Below are 17,398 nucleotides of genomic sequence, written 5' to 3' on the forward strand. Positions count from 1 at the left end.
AGACCTTATCACGTAGGATTAAAGAGAACCTCAAGGCGTTCTATGCATACATGAAGAACAGTAGGATGACAGTAAAGGATAAAGAAGACAGCATGTACCTGGAGGCGGAGGAGGTTGGGGAGGTACTAAATGAATACTTTGCTTCACAAGAGAATAGGACCTGAATCAAGGTGAGGTCAGAATAGAACAGGCTTGTATGTTGGGCAATGTTGAGTTTAAGGAAGAGTAAGTGTTAGATCTTCTTAAAGGCATTAAAATTGATAGGTCCCTGGGGCTGGACACAATATAACCCAGGTTGCTGTGGGTGTTAAGAGCCCAAAGGACCCCAAAACCCAGCAGCAATAGACATTCACCAAGACAAGTAGTTACTTAAACAAAAATTGTTTTTAATTATCTTTAAACATGAAAATAGAAGCAAACTTTAACTTATCTTTATTAACTTAACTAATCTTAACCCCCTTCTAATTCTAAGCGCACTTGTATGTAATGTGTGTGTAAATTTAGGAAAAGTTCTTTGGTTCACAGTTCAATCTCGCTTCTCCTTCTTTGGATGCAGGCAATCACCATACAGTGCACAGAATTTAACATGTATAAAGTTCACCAGGCTTTGGTGCTCAAAAGGTAAATGTTTATTGCTCAGGAAGGTTCTTTGGAGGTTTGCAGAGAGAGATTTGTTGTTCCAGGATTTCCACAACCGAGGTACCACCATTAGTCACCTCAATGTCTCGCTGATGAAACTTGCCCTATCAGGGTTCTCTAGATGATAACCTCTTTCTTTCAGGCTTTCTTTCTTTCTTTCTTTCTGTTCCACTTATTCCAAGAGAAACATCAGACAGATAGAACTTCCAGCCATCCGCCGCTCCGGAGCTTTCTGTTTCAGTCCCAAAAAGCTTCGTGGCTTGCACTGTTCAGCTTCTTTCAGTGTCACACACACTAGCTGAGAGAGCTTGTACACCTCTCTCTCTCCAACTGAGACTGCTAGAAAGCCCATGTGACTCTCTCACTTGCCACAAAACCCCCACCTTCTTCAGCAAACCACAGGAGTTATCCTTCTACTCCCATCTGTTGCTTTAGGTAAACAAAACCCAGCAGTGACCTTTCTGTGAGCACTTTGTAGAAAGGTCAGAAGCCTTGTAAACAGCCAAAGGTGTCTCCAGTCCAAAACAATGGTCTATTCATTTTATGATGTCATTTCAATTAGCACCTACTTGTGAAATGTGCATAACATTCTCCATAGTTTCTGTACAGTTCACTGAATATGAATTATTCAGTATTTCAAATAAGATCTGTTTTATTTGAAATAACCTACTCTAATTTTACCAATTATCTCCCAAATATTTCATTACATGGGAAGTGAGGGAAGAGATAGTTGGGGCAGTTCCTTTCTGACCTCACCCTGATTCAGGTCCTATTCTCTTCGTCACAGGGGAGATGCCGGAGGATTGAAGAATGGGAACTGTGGTCCCCTTATTGAAGAAAGGGTAATAGAGAGAATCCTTGGAATTATAGTGAGTCTTACATCGCTGATGTGCAAACTATTGGAGAAGATTCATAAGAATAGGATCAATGAGCATTTGGAGATGTACAGTCTTCTGAAGGATTGTCAGCATGGATTTGTGAAAGGAAGGTCATGCCTCACGAATCTTATTGAGTTTTTTGGGGAGATAACAAAGGAAGTTAATGAAGGTAAGGCAGTAGATGTGGTCTATATGGATTTTAATAAGGTATTTGACAAGGTTCCAAATGAGAGACTTGTTCAGAAAATCATGAGGCATGGGATCTATGGAACCTTGGCTGTGTGGATAAAAAATATTGGCTTGAAGAAAGTAGTAGTGGAAGAAAAGTATTCTGCCTGGAGGTTAGTGACTAATGGAGTTCCACAAGGAATCTGTTTTGGAACTCCTTCTCTTTGTGATCTTTATAAGTGACCTAGATGAAGAGGCGGAAAGATGGTCAATAGGTTTGTGGATAATACAAAGGTTGGAGGAGGTTACAAAACAGGATGCAGAGTTGGGCGGAGAAGTGGCAGATGGAGTTTAATCCAGATAAGTGTGAAGTGATGTATTTTGGAAGGACAAACCAGAATGCTGAGTACAGGGTTAGGGTCAGAGTGTGGATGAACAGGGAGACCTCGGGGTCCAAATCCATACATCCCTCAAGGTCGCTGTGCAGGTTGATAGGATAGATAAGAAGGCCAATGGGATGTTAGGCTTCATTAATAGGGGGATTGAATTCAAGAGTTTGGGGGTCCATGTTGGAACATTACAAATCTCTGGTGAGACAATACTTGGAGTATTGTTTTCAGTTCTGGTCATCGCATTTTGGGAAAGATGTGGAAGCTATGGAGAAAGTGTAGAGGAGATTTACCAGGATGTTGCCTAGATTGTTAAGTAAGTCTCTTCGATCTGGCTGCATTTCCCCCCCCCCCCCCCCCCCCCCACCTTTTCCTGAGTTAGGGTCTTACCACTGCCTGGGTATAGTGTCACTGTTTGCCATAACTGCTTCCAGTTTTTCCATCAACTGGAGCCGTCCGTGAACCATGCTTGCAGGTGTTCCTCTTTCATGAGGGAGTCAAATGGCTGACCCCAGGATACAGGCGAGCAGTTGACAGTGGGGACTTCAGGAAGGGGGTCATGACACTCAGGGAGGGACATAATTTTCTTGCACAGCCTCCTGACTTCTTCTGGCTCTGCATGGTCGGCAATGTACCTCCACCATTTAACAATAGAGGAATACTGCGCTTGTCCCTTTTTGTGGGTGGCATAGGAGGATTTAATCCACCACATAATGGGCAGGTGAGGCCGGAATATGATGATATCTTTGCCCATTTGCTGCTCCGTGCTGAGGAGAGGCAAATAGCACACCAGGAGCTGGGTGTGTAGCGGGAGGTGGGCACGGGGTGGATCTTTGTCTGGAAGCTGTAGAACTATGCAGCCATTAATTTTCTGGCAGAGTCTTCATTTGCCTATTGTGGTGGCTAAGACCTGGAGTTCAAATAGAACTCTGGACTGTTGGGAGGCTAGTGGCAGTGCCTGCTCCATGGGTTCTTTTGCCGTCTCGAATGCTAGCTGCTGCTCAGGTTCCCAGTGAAATGTGTTCTTCTTCCTGGAGACTGCATACAGCGGGCGCAACAGCATGGTACATGGAGGTTGTGCTGCCGCCAACCTTGTTGGTGGCACTGCTGTGTTTAAAATTTTATTTTGTCCCACCTCTGGGATATCCCTCTCTGGTCTGAGTGCCACTGGATTCCCAGGAAGAGGACCCTGTATTTTCTCCCGATTGATTGCCCAGCCATGAGCACACAATGCAGAGATGAGGGAATCCAGTGCCTGTGCAGTGTAATTACTTACATTGATGTCGTGGGGGAGGGGGAAGGAGGGCAATATTTTTAAAGTTGTTGGCTATTAACCCGTGACAGAAGGTGGAACTATGGAGATATCCCTGGGGTAGATGAGAAAAAGTGTATTGTGTGCCACCCCATGTGAAGGCAAACTGATCCTGGGAGTTGGGGCTTAAGAGAAGAATGCATTGGTGAGGTCCACCATGTCAGTTCAGGGTTTGTTATCCCTGCCCACGATATCCTCGACCAACGTGACAATGTAGGGAATGGCCACAGTGAAGGGGGAGGGCGTGAATTTATTTAATTTGCTGTAATATATTGTCATGAGCTACGTGCAATATTTCTTGTGAACGGTCCAGACTGGGCTATTGTAGGGAGACTCAGTGGGTCTGATAACCTCTCGTTGAGGAGGGCATCAATCGCTTCCACGATCTCCTCATTGCCTCCCGACACCTGATAACGGTGGGTATGGAATAGTGGAGGGGGATGGGAGGTGATGACAAGAAGAGTCTATTTGGCCACCTGGACAACAATGTTTGCCCAGATGATCCCAAATGTGCATGTATGCAGTGACTGTCATTCCAAGAATGCACTTGGGGGAGGCCGGTACCAGGACTGGGACAGGGAAGCTCGTCATTGATGGAGAGATGGAGAATGATCTCCTTGGCAGAGAGGATGGAGTCCCCTAGCTCCTCTATACTAACTTCGGTCCCCATTCCACCCCATGGGATTCCCGGGGATAATTGTGTGTTCTGCCCCAGTGTCGACCAGTGTCATCCAGCAGATCTGGTCACCTGGGCAGGACAGGACTGCTGCCAACAAAAGCATACAATTGCACCGGACACCCCCATTGTGTGGATCAATTCAGTTTCTGTTCCATAGGATGGAGGCCAGGGTTCTGTGGAATTGATCCACACAATGGGGGTGTCCGGTGCAATTGTATGGTTTTGTTGGCAATTTCCTGTCACATAAGTGGGATAATCTAAGGGTAGAGGGGCCACCTCAGCTGAGGGAGGAGCAGAAGGTGGGTTTTCATGGCTTTTTCCCATTGTTCTGCAACATCATGAACGTGGCAGTGGTAGAGATGCCATGTATGTGGGCATGGTTTACGCTGACAAATGTACATGTCTCTGCAGGAAAAAGTGAATGTGCTCTCACTATTATTTCTATCACCATGCCTTGTTTCCATGCGGTGAACCTGTGCAGGTACCCTCCCCGGAGGGTGCTTTCTGTTCCATAAATTCTAACCCCTTCAGAAGGGCAATGGCTTCCTGGATGATTTTGTCTGTTGCTGGTTCCATCAAGTGCAAGAGCATCCCTCTGAGGTTAGGATAGATGGTGTTAACTAAGTGTCCTGCCAATGTGGAGGTTGCTCTGGTGTCCTCAGGGAGGTTGCACACGGGAGCCCCACCATGGAAGCTTGATCCTCACTGACGGTGCCGCTGCAATCATCAGGTCCCACTCTAAAAGTGTGGGGAACCTGGTCCGCACCACAGTCACCACATGATCCCACTAAGTGGTACCCACAGGGAGTTGTTGACAGTCTACTGTGTGGACAGACTGCCCAGAGTACAGGCCTCTAGGTGGGAGAGACTAATTTGGGGGTGGGGTGGGGGAGGGGAGGAGGCTCATCCCAAAGCCGGAGAAGCCTGACCACTGGCGGTATCTGTCTGTCAGCCCATGCAACTCCTTGGTGGAGTATACCCGGGACTCTAGGATCTCGTACCAGCCCCTCGCATGTCCGTTGGACCCTCTCCATTCTCAGCAATTTCCCCATTATGGAGGGCCGAACGCCATCATTGTCCAGCCACACATTTCCATCTCCTGACCAGGCATCACTCTCTTCTCCATGCATGATGCTAGTTCTGATTTTTACAGGATCGACTTGCCAACCGGATCAGCAGGCCTCCTGAAGCTGCCACCCTTTGACTAGTTGGCAGGCAGCTTCACTGAACCTAGCCTCCAAGCTGCTGATGAGCACCCGACCAGCATCTAGTGCCTCCTGCAGGAACCTGCAATGGAACTTTAATGATTCAATCGGTTAATCTTTTTGGATGCCCTGATTACTTAAATCGGACGTGATACCTCACTGGCACCTAAGTAGGCCAGCCACGCCATGAAATGGCTGAACTCCCTGATGGTCGTTGGTCAACCTGGGGATTTTATATTTTGATCACAGGGTTCCTTTACCAGCTGAAGGTCACCTCCTGCTGCCCCCGTTGGTGAGCTGGTACACAATAACGGATGCATCCGACTGGATACCCACGCACACTCACAAGCACAATCTTCCACATGGTTAATACTCCATGTGTGTCCAGTTGAAACTTGAATCCTGCTCGCATTCCCAATTGTTTTTGAGAAAAGTATCAGGTTCGGTGGGTTTACGAAGAGGTGAGTCGGGACATAAATGTTACTATCAGAGATGACTTTATTGAACACATGGGAGACAAACAGGAGAAGACTTCAAATTATACTTAATGGTGTACTACTGAAAAAAACTATATAAATATTCACATCAGATCCAGGTTGGACTCCAATACCAGTGGCTGCCTATCTTCTACACGCTACCACATGAATACACACTTCACAGACAGGGATTTTCAAACACATTCCTGCTTCCCTGTACCAACGATCTCTGTAAGCACTGATCTATTGCAGTTCATGGCTCAACTTCAGTGTAGTGCACACTTTAGCCATGACTCCTCCAGTGATGTCTACAGTAGTGACCTGGTGTGGAGTGATACCTGCGACTTGGACCAAGAGGCAGAAATTAAGAAATGCATTATGCATCAATTTTTTTTTTATATACTGTTCTGAGCTGGGCATCTGGCCGATCACGACATTGAGTCATTTAAATGAGCCAGTGATAAGTTATGCACTCATGGGTTGCCGGAGTCCAGCCTTGATTGGCAGGTGGTGCGACTTCCAACAAAGTTTCAGATGGAGGTCATGTGACCCACCACAGTCCACAATGTTCCAGACAGGGAGGCCACGAGTTCTTGCACAATCCACATAACAATATAGGTTAGCACAACCTCGAGGGCTGAAGGGCCTGTACAATGCTGTAGTGTTCTATGTTCTAAAAAGATTCCAGTTTTAAGAAAGAAAATTGAGAAGCCTATTTTCTTTCAGGTTTCCATATTTTACTTTCCTATTGTGTAACTCTGTCTGATGACTCTAAACTGTAGTGGGAGGAGGTTACCCTGCACATTCCTCCTCCTCCTGCCTGATATATTTTGAACTGTTCCACCTGGGCGGCACGTTTAGTGCAATGCCTTTATAGCGCCGGCAGTAGGGTCCGGGGTTTGAATCCCACACTGTCTGTAAAGAGTTTGTTCTCCCCGTGTCTGCGAAGGTTTTCCCTGGGGGCTCTGGTTTCCTCCCACTGTTTGAAACGTACCGGGGAGGGGGGGGGGGGTGTAGGTTAATTGGGTGCAACTTGGGCGGCATGGGCCTGTGGGCTGAAGTGGCCTGTTATTATGATGTATGTCTAAATTTTTTAAAAATTACATATATTGATTTAGTCTCTAATTTCAGGAGTGCAGTCAGTCTAGGAGTGTTTAAAAATAGATGACATGATGCTGATATCTATCAAATATTTAGATTTCTTCATTTGGCCAGTCTTGGAAAGCTTCTTGATTTATTCAAGTTCTTTTTTTTGGTATATTCTTCAAGTGATGTTGGTTTGGGGAAGACCCAGCAGAACCAAACAGGAGGGTGCCTTCTCTGCACAAAGATCTGATGCAGAAGTTTGAATTTAATTGTAGATGTAATTAGGTTTGCGTTAGTCTGCAGTAGACCAACTTTACATGCAAGGCTCTCTTTCATCACTTACCATTTTTTTCTCTTCTTAGCCTTCGTCAAATAAGAAAAGAAACTGAGAACCTCCACTTCAATGCTCAATTACCATGGAGGTGGTGTGACTTCACAGCTCACCCACGGGTGTTTATATATGCTGACAGAACTGGCCTTGAGTTAACTGATGAGAGGGTAAGATGAACTTGAATTATGTTTCATTATTAGTTTTAAAAGTGATAAATTTAGAGTGTTATTTTTAATTTTTAGTATTGATTTGTTTATTGCTGTTTCCAGTTCACAATCAGACCACCTCCACCGTCAACTTCTCAACAACAAACTCAGACAGAGGCTCATTGAAAGACTCTTACTTTTGCACTTGATTGATTTTTTTTTCTCTCTCTCTGTATTGCAGTTTGTTTACATTTTTATTTGTTTACATGTATATGTATCTTCTTTGAGGACCATTTTTGCACATGCAATAAGTGGTCATTCTACTTAGTCTGCAGGGAAAAACAATCTCAGTTGCATATGATGTCATGTATGTTGTCTAACAATGAATTTGAACTAACTAGTTCCTACATGGTTACGTACAGGAGAGCTTTTAAAGGCCAAATATTTTGTTTTGGACTACACTGGTCACTTAGGTCACTCCAGATAGAGCATTTAACAGTAGCTATGGGGACCAGGAGTCCAAAATGTTTCAAAACAAACTAAATAATTCAGACATTTGCGTATTTGGGTTATTTAGGTATGGATGCTTTTTCAATCGAAGTGGCTCTTGTGTAATCAGCAAAAGCTTCAATCATCTTTTCAGGGAAGTGGTTCACTCTTGCCTTGTACCAATCCTCATGGAAAGAAAACCCAGGAGTAAAATTGATGTGCCTTTCACATTTCACCTTTAATGCAGAGAATAAATCAGATGCGTCATTAAAATGCATAGTTTCAAAGTGAGTGAACATATAAAACTAGTTATAGTCAGGGTTATTAATTCGATGGTGTAATACAAAATAATATGCACGCATTTGCTTTAAAATTCAATTTTTAAGGGGGTGAAGATATTTTAATGCTGTGCTTTTTTTAAACTGCGGCCTTTTGGCATATATTGGTAATGTTTGGGGGAAACGCAATGCACAGCAGATAGCATTGCGAACATGTAGCTTCAGCAACCTGTGTTCGATCTGATCTTTGGATTCTGTGGATTTGGAGTTTGCATGTTTCCTTTCACATCCCAACTATACGCAGGGTGATGGCACAATTCGTAGTAATCAGTTGTCCTTGGTGCAGGTTGGGGGTGAGAGAATCGGAGGAAGTTCATGGGTCTGTGAGGGGAAAAAGATTGCAGTGATTGTTTTCATTACCATGGGCTCAATATAGTAAGAAAATATAAATGGAATATAAAGTTTAGAAACAAAATCATTAAATTTTTGTTGATGTTTTTGTTTAGGCAGGTGAGAGCCATAATCAAACCTTGTTTAAGATTGGAGCTGCTGCTGACTGCCAGAAAGGTGAACGTGTAATTCTTCCTAAACATCTATGGGATGTAAATCCGTACCATCACCTGATTACCACACAGGTTTGTGTCCTTTAATTCTGTGTATTTGCAATTGTATGTATTTTTAATTGCTTTAAAAAGAATATAAACATACAAATCTAGTGCACGAATGAGCCACCCCCAGGTCATAAATTCAGTGCAGTATCATCTATTTTTAAAAAGTAGATTATAAAGCATGGATTAAGATTGCCTGTTCAAGTTACGCAAAAATAATTTATGACGGAAGGAAATGCAGTTGTCCTTACCAGCACTTCTACTTAAATGAATCTATTTCATTAGCTTTTCATGAGTTTGTGTTTGGTGCAGGTTGTTGTTCTGTTTGGCTACAAAAGATTAATTAAACATTAATACAATTCTATTTAAGTTAATGTTATAATGAAGCAGAATAAGATTCTTGTGTGCTACACTTCACATATAGAAAGCCTTTTCATACTTTGACGTTTATATCAAGATGGGACAATGACTGAAGATGGCCAGCGATAGAAGAAAATTAATGAGTTCAAATAAAGATCTTGCAGCAATCTTTTCGGTTTTACACTCTGCCATTTGTGGAGTTGTGTTTTAAAATTTTAATAACTTTTTTCTCATGATTGTGAAAGAATTGAAATGGATATTTAGTGGAGATTGTACATGTTGCATGAATGCTAATTTTGTTTCAATTGTAGTATTCTGCCTACATTGTCGATGAACGATTCTCTACTGTACCTGTTCTAAAATGGGACCACATGTTAGAGTCCCCACCCGTATTTGCACAAGTTGCCAGTGGGGCAGTAAGGAACAGAACAAATACAATTGTTTTGGGGACTCAGCGTACTCAGGAGGTGCTACTTCTGCAATATTCAGGTGATTAGTAACTTCCAATTGATGATAGTGAGTGAACATACCTGTTTACTCTGTGATATTAAGGAAGTAATAGTAGCCAAGGAGAAATGTTGAATGTTTTTCAGGTTACAGTGGAGGCTTGTGCTTAAAATTATTTTTCTGCAGCACATGGATTCTTCTAATTCAAAGATGGCTTATGGCAAACTCAACCAAATTTTATACAATGTTGTATTAGAACCATAGAAAACTACAGCACAGTAAACAGGCCATTTGGCTCTTCTAGACTGTACCGAAACATAATTATTTTATTCCCACTGACCTGCATCCATTCCATAACCTTCCAGACCATGTTGTCCTTTTGGGTATTGTAGAATTTGTCAATGTTAATTATTATAAATGTAGCATCTTTAAATGTGTTTAACTTTTCACGTGAAAGTTAAACTTTTAAAGAAGAGCATACAATTAAAAGGATTAAAAGGAAGAAAAGTAGGTCTGAATGTCATTACCTAATAACTCGTGTCTATGATAGCTGTTGCCAAGTATGTATTCTCAAGATAGCTCTAATATAAAGGGGTGGGGAGATTGTGCCCTCGCTGGTTACGGTCGAACTATGATATGGTAGGTGAAAATGGAATCAGGTGACGATTTGGCTGACAATTGAGTATTTGAAGATGATATAGGTGTATGAAAAGTGTTGGAAAAATACAATTGCAGTCATGAAGTATTTGGAATTTTAGTTAAGTCTGCTTTATTTTGTTGGGAAAATGTATTTTAATTCAAATTTGGTTGTAGAAGTGAGCACTGGTCTGATTAAGGTTATTTCATCATCATCCAGGTGCCTTGCTGTTGGGCATGGGTAATCTTGTCTCTCTATCCATCACGATCTCTGACCCTCCGAATTGTAGTTGTTGCCTCCCCTGTTCTCCTTCGGTAAAGGCTCCATCTTTGAGCTGTGACTGTAGTTGATGTTGAGTTCATGATTATACAAGGGAAGATAATTATTTACCTCAGTTATTTGCCAAGGTTTTTAATAGGCAATGGTGGTTTAAAATAGGTTGATGGTTTGAAGGACGGAGGTCAGTTTTTTTATTCAGGAAACCTATTTGTTGTTTTGATGCTAATGGAAAGTGATTCATATTGGCTTTTTGGCAATCAAGAAAGCTAAGTATGATGATGAGTTTATTGTCATACATATTGAACATATGCCCAACATTCTTGTTGCAGAAATGTGTAACAGATGCTTATAAGAAAAAATCTATAATAGTAAATTAATCGAATTAAATTAAAATCGACAATAAATACATAAGATGGATACTGTGAATGTTTATTATTTTAGTGCAAAAAGTGACATGCAATAGTGCAGACAGTCCATAATTAGTGTATCAAGGGGAGGCTCAAGAGGCTAATAGCTATTGGAAAGAAACTGTTCTTGAATCCAGAGGTGCTGGTTTTCTTATTTCTGTCCTTCTTCCCAAAGTTAGCAACGAGAAGAGATTGTGACCTTTTTGATGTTGGCTGTCTTGAGGCACCACCTCACAGAGATGTCTGCAATTGATGGGATGTCAGAGATTCTGATGGACCTGGTCATATTTGCTATCTAGTGCATTTCTGTGCACTTGCATTTCCAAACCTTTGATGCAATCAGTCAATATACTTTCCACAATGCATCTGAAATGTTTGCTAGAGTATCTGACGACATGCCAAATCTCCTCCAACTCTTTAGAAAGTGTAGGTGCTTGTGTTCCTTCTTCATGGTTGCCTTAATGTGCATTATGGAAAATGGGTCAAGGACGTAGTGAAGGGATTAGAAGAGCAAATCAAGGGCACCAATGAGAAAGGTGAGCATATAATGCGAAAGTGGGAAAGTTTTTTTAGAGAAGGTTGGCTTGCAGAAGGAAGTTCTTTCCCTTGGTGATAAGAGTCCAGAGTGTATTAAATTCTTCAGTGAAGACTTCCAGCAACAAAACACTGTTATTTCTATCCATACACATGGATAAATCATCTGAAATATTATGGAATTCATTGCTTTATTTTCTTTCCAAAATCCCATTTTGAATTTCCTAATGTAATGCTAGAATTTGATTTACTGTAGATTTTTTTCATTAGGTGGGATGCAAATGCCTTGCCAGTCATTAGGACCTCCACAGAAGCTCTCCAGTATTTCTGACATAATGTACCACCTACCGGTCAGGATACCCCATGTGCATGAAGTGGTTGCTGAAAGACTGCACTCTCCTGGGGCAGGTGAGATCTGACTTTTTAAATTTGCATGTATGATGATGACGTTTAGGATAATTACCAAACCTAAGGCAATTACTAGTTCAGAATATTTAATTTTTTTTTAGTATTGGGGTAAAAAAGATGAAATTGTGAATTTTTAGATTTAAAATACGGTAAAAGCCCTGGTATCTGGAAGTCAAGCAACCGGCAACCTCAAGCAGTTGCCAGAAAAAAGTCGAGGAAAATATTTTAAAAATTAAAACAAAATAATAGATAAAAATATTTAAGTTTAAAATTGTGGAAGTAAATATTGTCTGAAGTAACACAAACCTTTAATGAAGATGGGAGCAAATATTTAGCCTTGATTGTGCTTTGCTTGTAGCAACTGTTTGAATAAAGTTGTGTTTGAATAAAATAGTGTTACCCAGATGAAGAACTGTTGGATGCCACTCACTGTTAGATGCCGCTCACTGTTGGAGTGTCTGACTTAAAGTGTCTCCTTATCCTTGCTTAATAAGAACCACTAGTCAGAGGCTTTATTTGTAAACTTGGGGGAGGGGGGGAGGGTATTAGAACTTCTATTAACCAGTGCTCTGTGGTTCGGCAACCTCTCTTGAACTTGCTGCCATTAGTACAAACTCCTTACAGACAGCGTGGAATTCATACCCCGGTATTGATCACTGGTGCTGTAAAGGTTGAATCTGCCACCATTGGTACAAACTCCTTATAGACAGCACAGGACTCAAACACCGGTCTCGAACGCTGGTGCTGTAAAGGCTGAATCTCCCGCCGTTAGTACAAACTCTATATAGACAGAGCGGGATTCAAACACCTTTCCTGATTGCTGGTGTGGTAAAGACATTGCACTAACCGCCACGCTAAAAAGTCCTCGACTTTTTTCTGGTAACTGCTTGAGGTTGCCAGTTGCTTGAATTCCAGATATCAGGGCTTTTATCGTATTTTAATTCTAAAAATTCACAATTTCATCTTTTTTACCCCAATAGTAAAAAAAATTAAATATTATGAACTAGTAATTGCCTTAGGTTTGGTAATTATCCTAAATTTGATTTGTGATATATTTGAACCTTTTAGTTCAGAAAATGGGTTCGATCGAAGCACCTACCACACCTTTGACAGCTACTTTATGTGCTTTTTCTATTTTCTGGCATTTTCTGTGGTCAACAATGGCCAGATCCCATCCTTGCCTTCCCAAATGGCATCTACTTGCGAATTATCCTCCATTCCAGTGCCTCGAAGTGTCAACCTGAATTGGTTTTTTTCGGGTGGTGCTGTGGAGGGGAGGAACCTGCAGATGCAGTGATAGTTAAATATTTTCAAAGAATGTGACTGAAAATAAAGTAAAATACTTTTAAGGTTTATATATTCATGCAAGTCAAGCTTGTTCAGTGTAAGTGCAGTATAGTTAGGTATTGTAGGAGTAAGTCTCAAGCAACGGGAAAGTACCCTTATGCGACATCTAGGTGCTGGATAACAGGGGTTTTACTGTAATTATATTAGGGGAAAACTTCATTGTACTGATGGAAGAACAGGTTTTGTTGCGATTAGCTGCTGGGCTGTTCAAGAGGTTCTAACAGAAGAGTTTTGCTTGTCATCATGAAAATACAGAGGTACTGAAACAATTTGTAAGGGATAAAACACAATTTCAAGTTTCCATTTTGTTCCGCAGGACTTGCAACACTTTACCATACTCGTGGCAAGAAAACCCTGTCTGTGTTTCAGCTGAACACAGCAGGAGACCTATTTTATCGGACGCTGATCCGCAAGAACTTGTTAGCTGATGGAAAAAGGCCATTAAAAGCTTCACGAATTGCAGCTGGTAGTGAACATAGACCAGATAATGGTGCTTTGGGTGAAGAAGTACAATTAATAAATTGTGGTACAGAACCAAGGCACAATGGAGCACATGAGTTGGCAAATGAAAGCAAAAGACTGGAAGAAACCACTTCACAGACGGCAGTGGATAACCAGAGATTGCAGTCATTAGTTAAGCCCGGTGCCAATACACAAATGCCTAGCAATAGTGCTCTTGTCATGTGCCGCAGGTGGATGAACTCATTCTTAAAAAAACAAAAGAAATTTAAAAATGGTTGTGAAGAGCTCCAAAAATATCCTTCCCTCAGTACAAAGCGTTTGTTCTTACATGAAGCATTTAAGAAGGATAGGGAATCAAATGACACGTATAAAGAAACATGGAATAAAATGAAAGCAGCTATGGAAAAGAAGGAAGTGCTTTGCCATAATACTTTTCCAATACTTGACCCTGTTAGTGTCCCAGATCTTGTGGATCCTTTAATGTGGAAGGATGAGTTGAGTGAAAGACTTACAGCGTCGTGGAAGGGAAAATGGGAAGAGTGGTGGGCAGAAAAATTAGACGTGAACCGGGACAAAAAAGTCCAAGCATTGCGAGCAAAAAGAAAACTGGAAAAGTTATCTCGAGCACGACAACGGCGAGGGCTGTCAGGGAGTTTCACATCCTCAGTATCTGGCTTGTCAGACTTCAGTGATTTTTCAGGATGGAGTAGATCTTCTGTGGCGGATTTGGAACAAAGTGATTATTTATCTGATGCAGAAAGTAATATTGTAACCAATAAATCTCCAGAGGTATTGGTTGAGAGAGCTACTGAGGATTGTGCACAAGTGGATGTTCAATCCAGTGTGTCTGTATTAGAACAAATCCAAACACCAACACCTGTATTTCCTCAAGAATTACAGCTGGTCAGTATATCCAAAGAAAGAAAGAAAATTCTTCAGAATTACTTAGCTGCACTAGAGGATTGTCCTCCCCAGTCTTCTCAAGTAGATGATGGATGTTGGCCATTGCCATTAGCTTCCTCCACACAGTTATCATTTGTTGAGCCTTCCCAAATGGCATCTACTTGCGAATTATCCTCCATTCCAGTGCCTCGAAGTCAGCCTGGATCATGTCAGCCAAAAAGAAAAAGAGCTAGAATGGGATTTTAGAAACCTCATGTAAAGGTTGAATCACTATTTTGTAAAAATGAAAATTGTCTTCCACAATACAGTATCTGAAACAAGTAATTAATCAACCATTTATTTGCAGATTAACTCGTGCCTTGTGTGGAAACTTCCAGTATAAACTTAATGTACTTCCTAGTGAATAGTTTGTCTTACCAATTGTTATTAGCACTCAAAGAATATTAAACAAAAAATAGTCATCATGTTGTTCAGTGCTCAGTGCTCTTTACCTTTTGTCGTCAATGGTACGATTGGTGTGCCATCTAGGCCAAAATGACCAAACTTTTACAAAATACAAAAGATGTATGCAAGTGTAAAAGAATTTTCATTCTTTACATTTTGTAAAAAGGAACATATTTGCAGTAAAATAATTGTTTAATAATTGTCAAATAATTGTTTATTACCTTCAACATTTGGAGGTTATATTTTATGTAACAAAATATAATTCCTAATCAAAAGATGAAGGTTTTGAAATGTGATTCATAGCTTTTATTGCTATTTCTGAATTGTCTTAAAACAAGGAGCTTTATGAATTTTTTGTGTTTCAAATGTTCCAAAGATTATAGTAAATATAGTTGGCTAGGGACCATTAGTGCTCCAATCTTCAGACAGTGCAAATAAAGTATTTTAAGGTTAAACTGAATTATTAAGACTAGAGGTCTGATGCTGCTAATTAGAGCACATAGTTTCTGCACTGGAATTGGGCTCAAATTTCTGATGATATAAGGAGGAGTCACGTGATGGAGTAGTGGCCGGTAGGAGAATACCAGCCCTCTCCAGAAAAGAAGGAATAAAGTGAAGAAAATACAAAGTTCAAGAAACACAAAACACAACAAATAAAAGATAAAGTTGTGGAGAAAATAAAGAAAATGGCACCCAAGAAGGAAAAAGTAAAAACAACGGGAAAAAAAGAAGAAAAGACGCTGGAAGAGAAAGGAGAAGGCCTTACCTGCATGAAGAAACAGGGAGCCGTCGTGGAGAAAAGAGCCCGCTCCCAAAGGTTGGTGACGACCCCAAAGAGTCGCGACCTCCCGACTGCTGGACTGCAAAAATGGCTCTCTGAGTCAAACAGAAGTGTTCAACTGCGCACACTAAGGAAAAAGAATACTGACGGGAGGGGGACCCAGCTGAGTGAACTAACAGCGCGACCAGCTGAGGGATGCCCGACATCAGGGCTTTCGGCTGGAAGAAGAGGAAAGCGACAGGAAAGGGAGTGATAGGAAAGAAGAACAGCAACAGGAAACCCAACAGATGACTAGCCCAGAAGAAGAGGACCAAGAAGGCACCCAGCAAAGTGAGGCAAGCAGCTCAACAAGAAAGTCATAAGAGACACAGATAAAAGGAAGAGAAGTAGAAGACACAAACACAGGTGCAGACACAGAAGAAGAGGAAGAAGACCAAGCTCTGCACAGAGGAATAGAAGGTAAAATAGATGGACAGTATATAGATTAAAACAAATTTTCAAGGACAAATGAGAGCATTAAAAGAATGGTTGACATTAGAATTTAGTGAAATGAAAAAATGAAAAGTACAGAAAAAAAAGTGAGTAGACTAGAGGTGGTCATGACAGAAATAGGGAAAAGATTAGAAAATGTGGAAGAACGAGAAACAGCTGTAGAAATGGAAGTGAACGACTTAAGAAAATTGGAAGAAAGTGATAAAAAAGTTAGAGTCACAGGAGTTCACTCAGAAGACGGAAATAATGGAAAACTATAGTAGGCGAAACAATATAAAGATAATGGGCCTAAAGGAAGATGAAGAAGGCACAGATATGAAAGAATTTATAAAAGAATGGATCCCAAAGGTACTGGGAATGCCAGAAATACAGGAAGGAATGGAAATAGAAAGGGCACACAGAACACTAGCTCCGAAACCACTGACACAACAAAAACCAAGATCAATTTTAGTAGAATTTTGGAGATATACAACAAGGGAAAATATATTGGAGGGGGCAAGGAATAAAATTAGAGAAGACAAAAAAAAACATTGGAATACAAAGGTCAAAAGATATTTTTTTACCCAGACATAAGTTTTGAACTCCTAAAGAAGAGGAAGGAGTTTAACACAGCAAAATTGATCCTATGGAAAAAATTTATGTTAAGATATCCAGTGGTGTTTAAAATATTTATCCCAGGGGAGCAAAACAGACTGTTCTTGGATCCGGAGAAAGCACGAGATTTGCAGAACGCCTGCAGGACCGAAGGAGAGATGAACGAAAAACGACGACAAAATAAGGTATAAGAACTAAAGAAGGGAAAGAAGGGAAAGAAAAGGGAAGAAAGGAAGTGGGGGGGGGGGGAAAGAGGGTGAGCTTTTTATATGTAAAGATAAAAGTCTTCTGGAGGGGGTTGGGTGGGACAGAATAACAGTCACTGGGAAATCAATTGATGCTTGCGAGTGGGTTCGCAATCCAAATGGAGAGAGGAGTTGTGGTTGCCTGGCAAGGGACAAGGGGCAACTCAGAGAGGGGGGGGGGATGGACATTTGGGGTTAAGGGAATTTTAGATGTGGGAGTTGTTGAAGTATTTTATGTTTTAAAAGTGTTGTCATACATTGAGTTCAAAAAAGGGAAGACAGATGAAAATGGGGAAAAGGGGGAAGGTGGTGGTGAGGAAGTGGAAATAAGGTGTAAACAATATGAGATGGTCATGTTGAACTATTTGACTATA

At 41.2% G+C, this 17,398-nt stretch overlaps 1 protein-coding gene across 2 annotated transcripts in view; it reads left to right on the forward strand.

Annotated features, from left to right (window-relative positions):
- Positions 1–14,929, forward strand: part of taf1c (TATA-box binding protein associated factor, RNA polymerase I subunit C) — a 45,166-nt gene extending 30,237 nt beyond the window's left edge. For both annotated transcript variants that reach the window (XM_069924211.1, XM_069924212.1), the window contains 5 exons: positions 7,195–7,330; positions 8,583–8,711; positions 9,356–9,533; positions 11,619–11,756; positions 13,420–14,929. In XM_069924211.1, coding sequence (XP_069780312.1) covers positions 7,195–7,330; positions 8,583–8,711; positions 9,356–9,533; positions 11,619–11,756; positions 13,420–14,714 — 1,876 coding nt within the window. In that variant the 3' untranslated portion in view covers positions 14,715–14,929. The remainder of the gene's footprint in view (positions 1–7,194; positions 7,331–8,582; positions 8,712–9,355; positions 9,534–11,618; positions 11,757–13,419) is intronic.
- Positions 14,930–17,398: the final 2,469 nt, after the last annotated feature.

This window comes from Narcine bancroftii, chromosome 3 (genome assembly GCF_036971445.1).
Source record: "Narcine bancroftii isolate sNarBan1 chromosome 3, sNarBan1.hap1, whole genome shotgun sequence".
Taxonomy (NCBI): Eukaryota; Metazoa; Chordata; class Chondrichthyes; order Torpediniformes; family Narcinidae; genus Narcine; species Narcine bancroftii.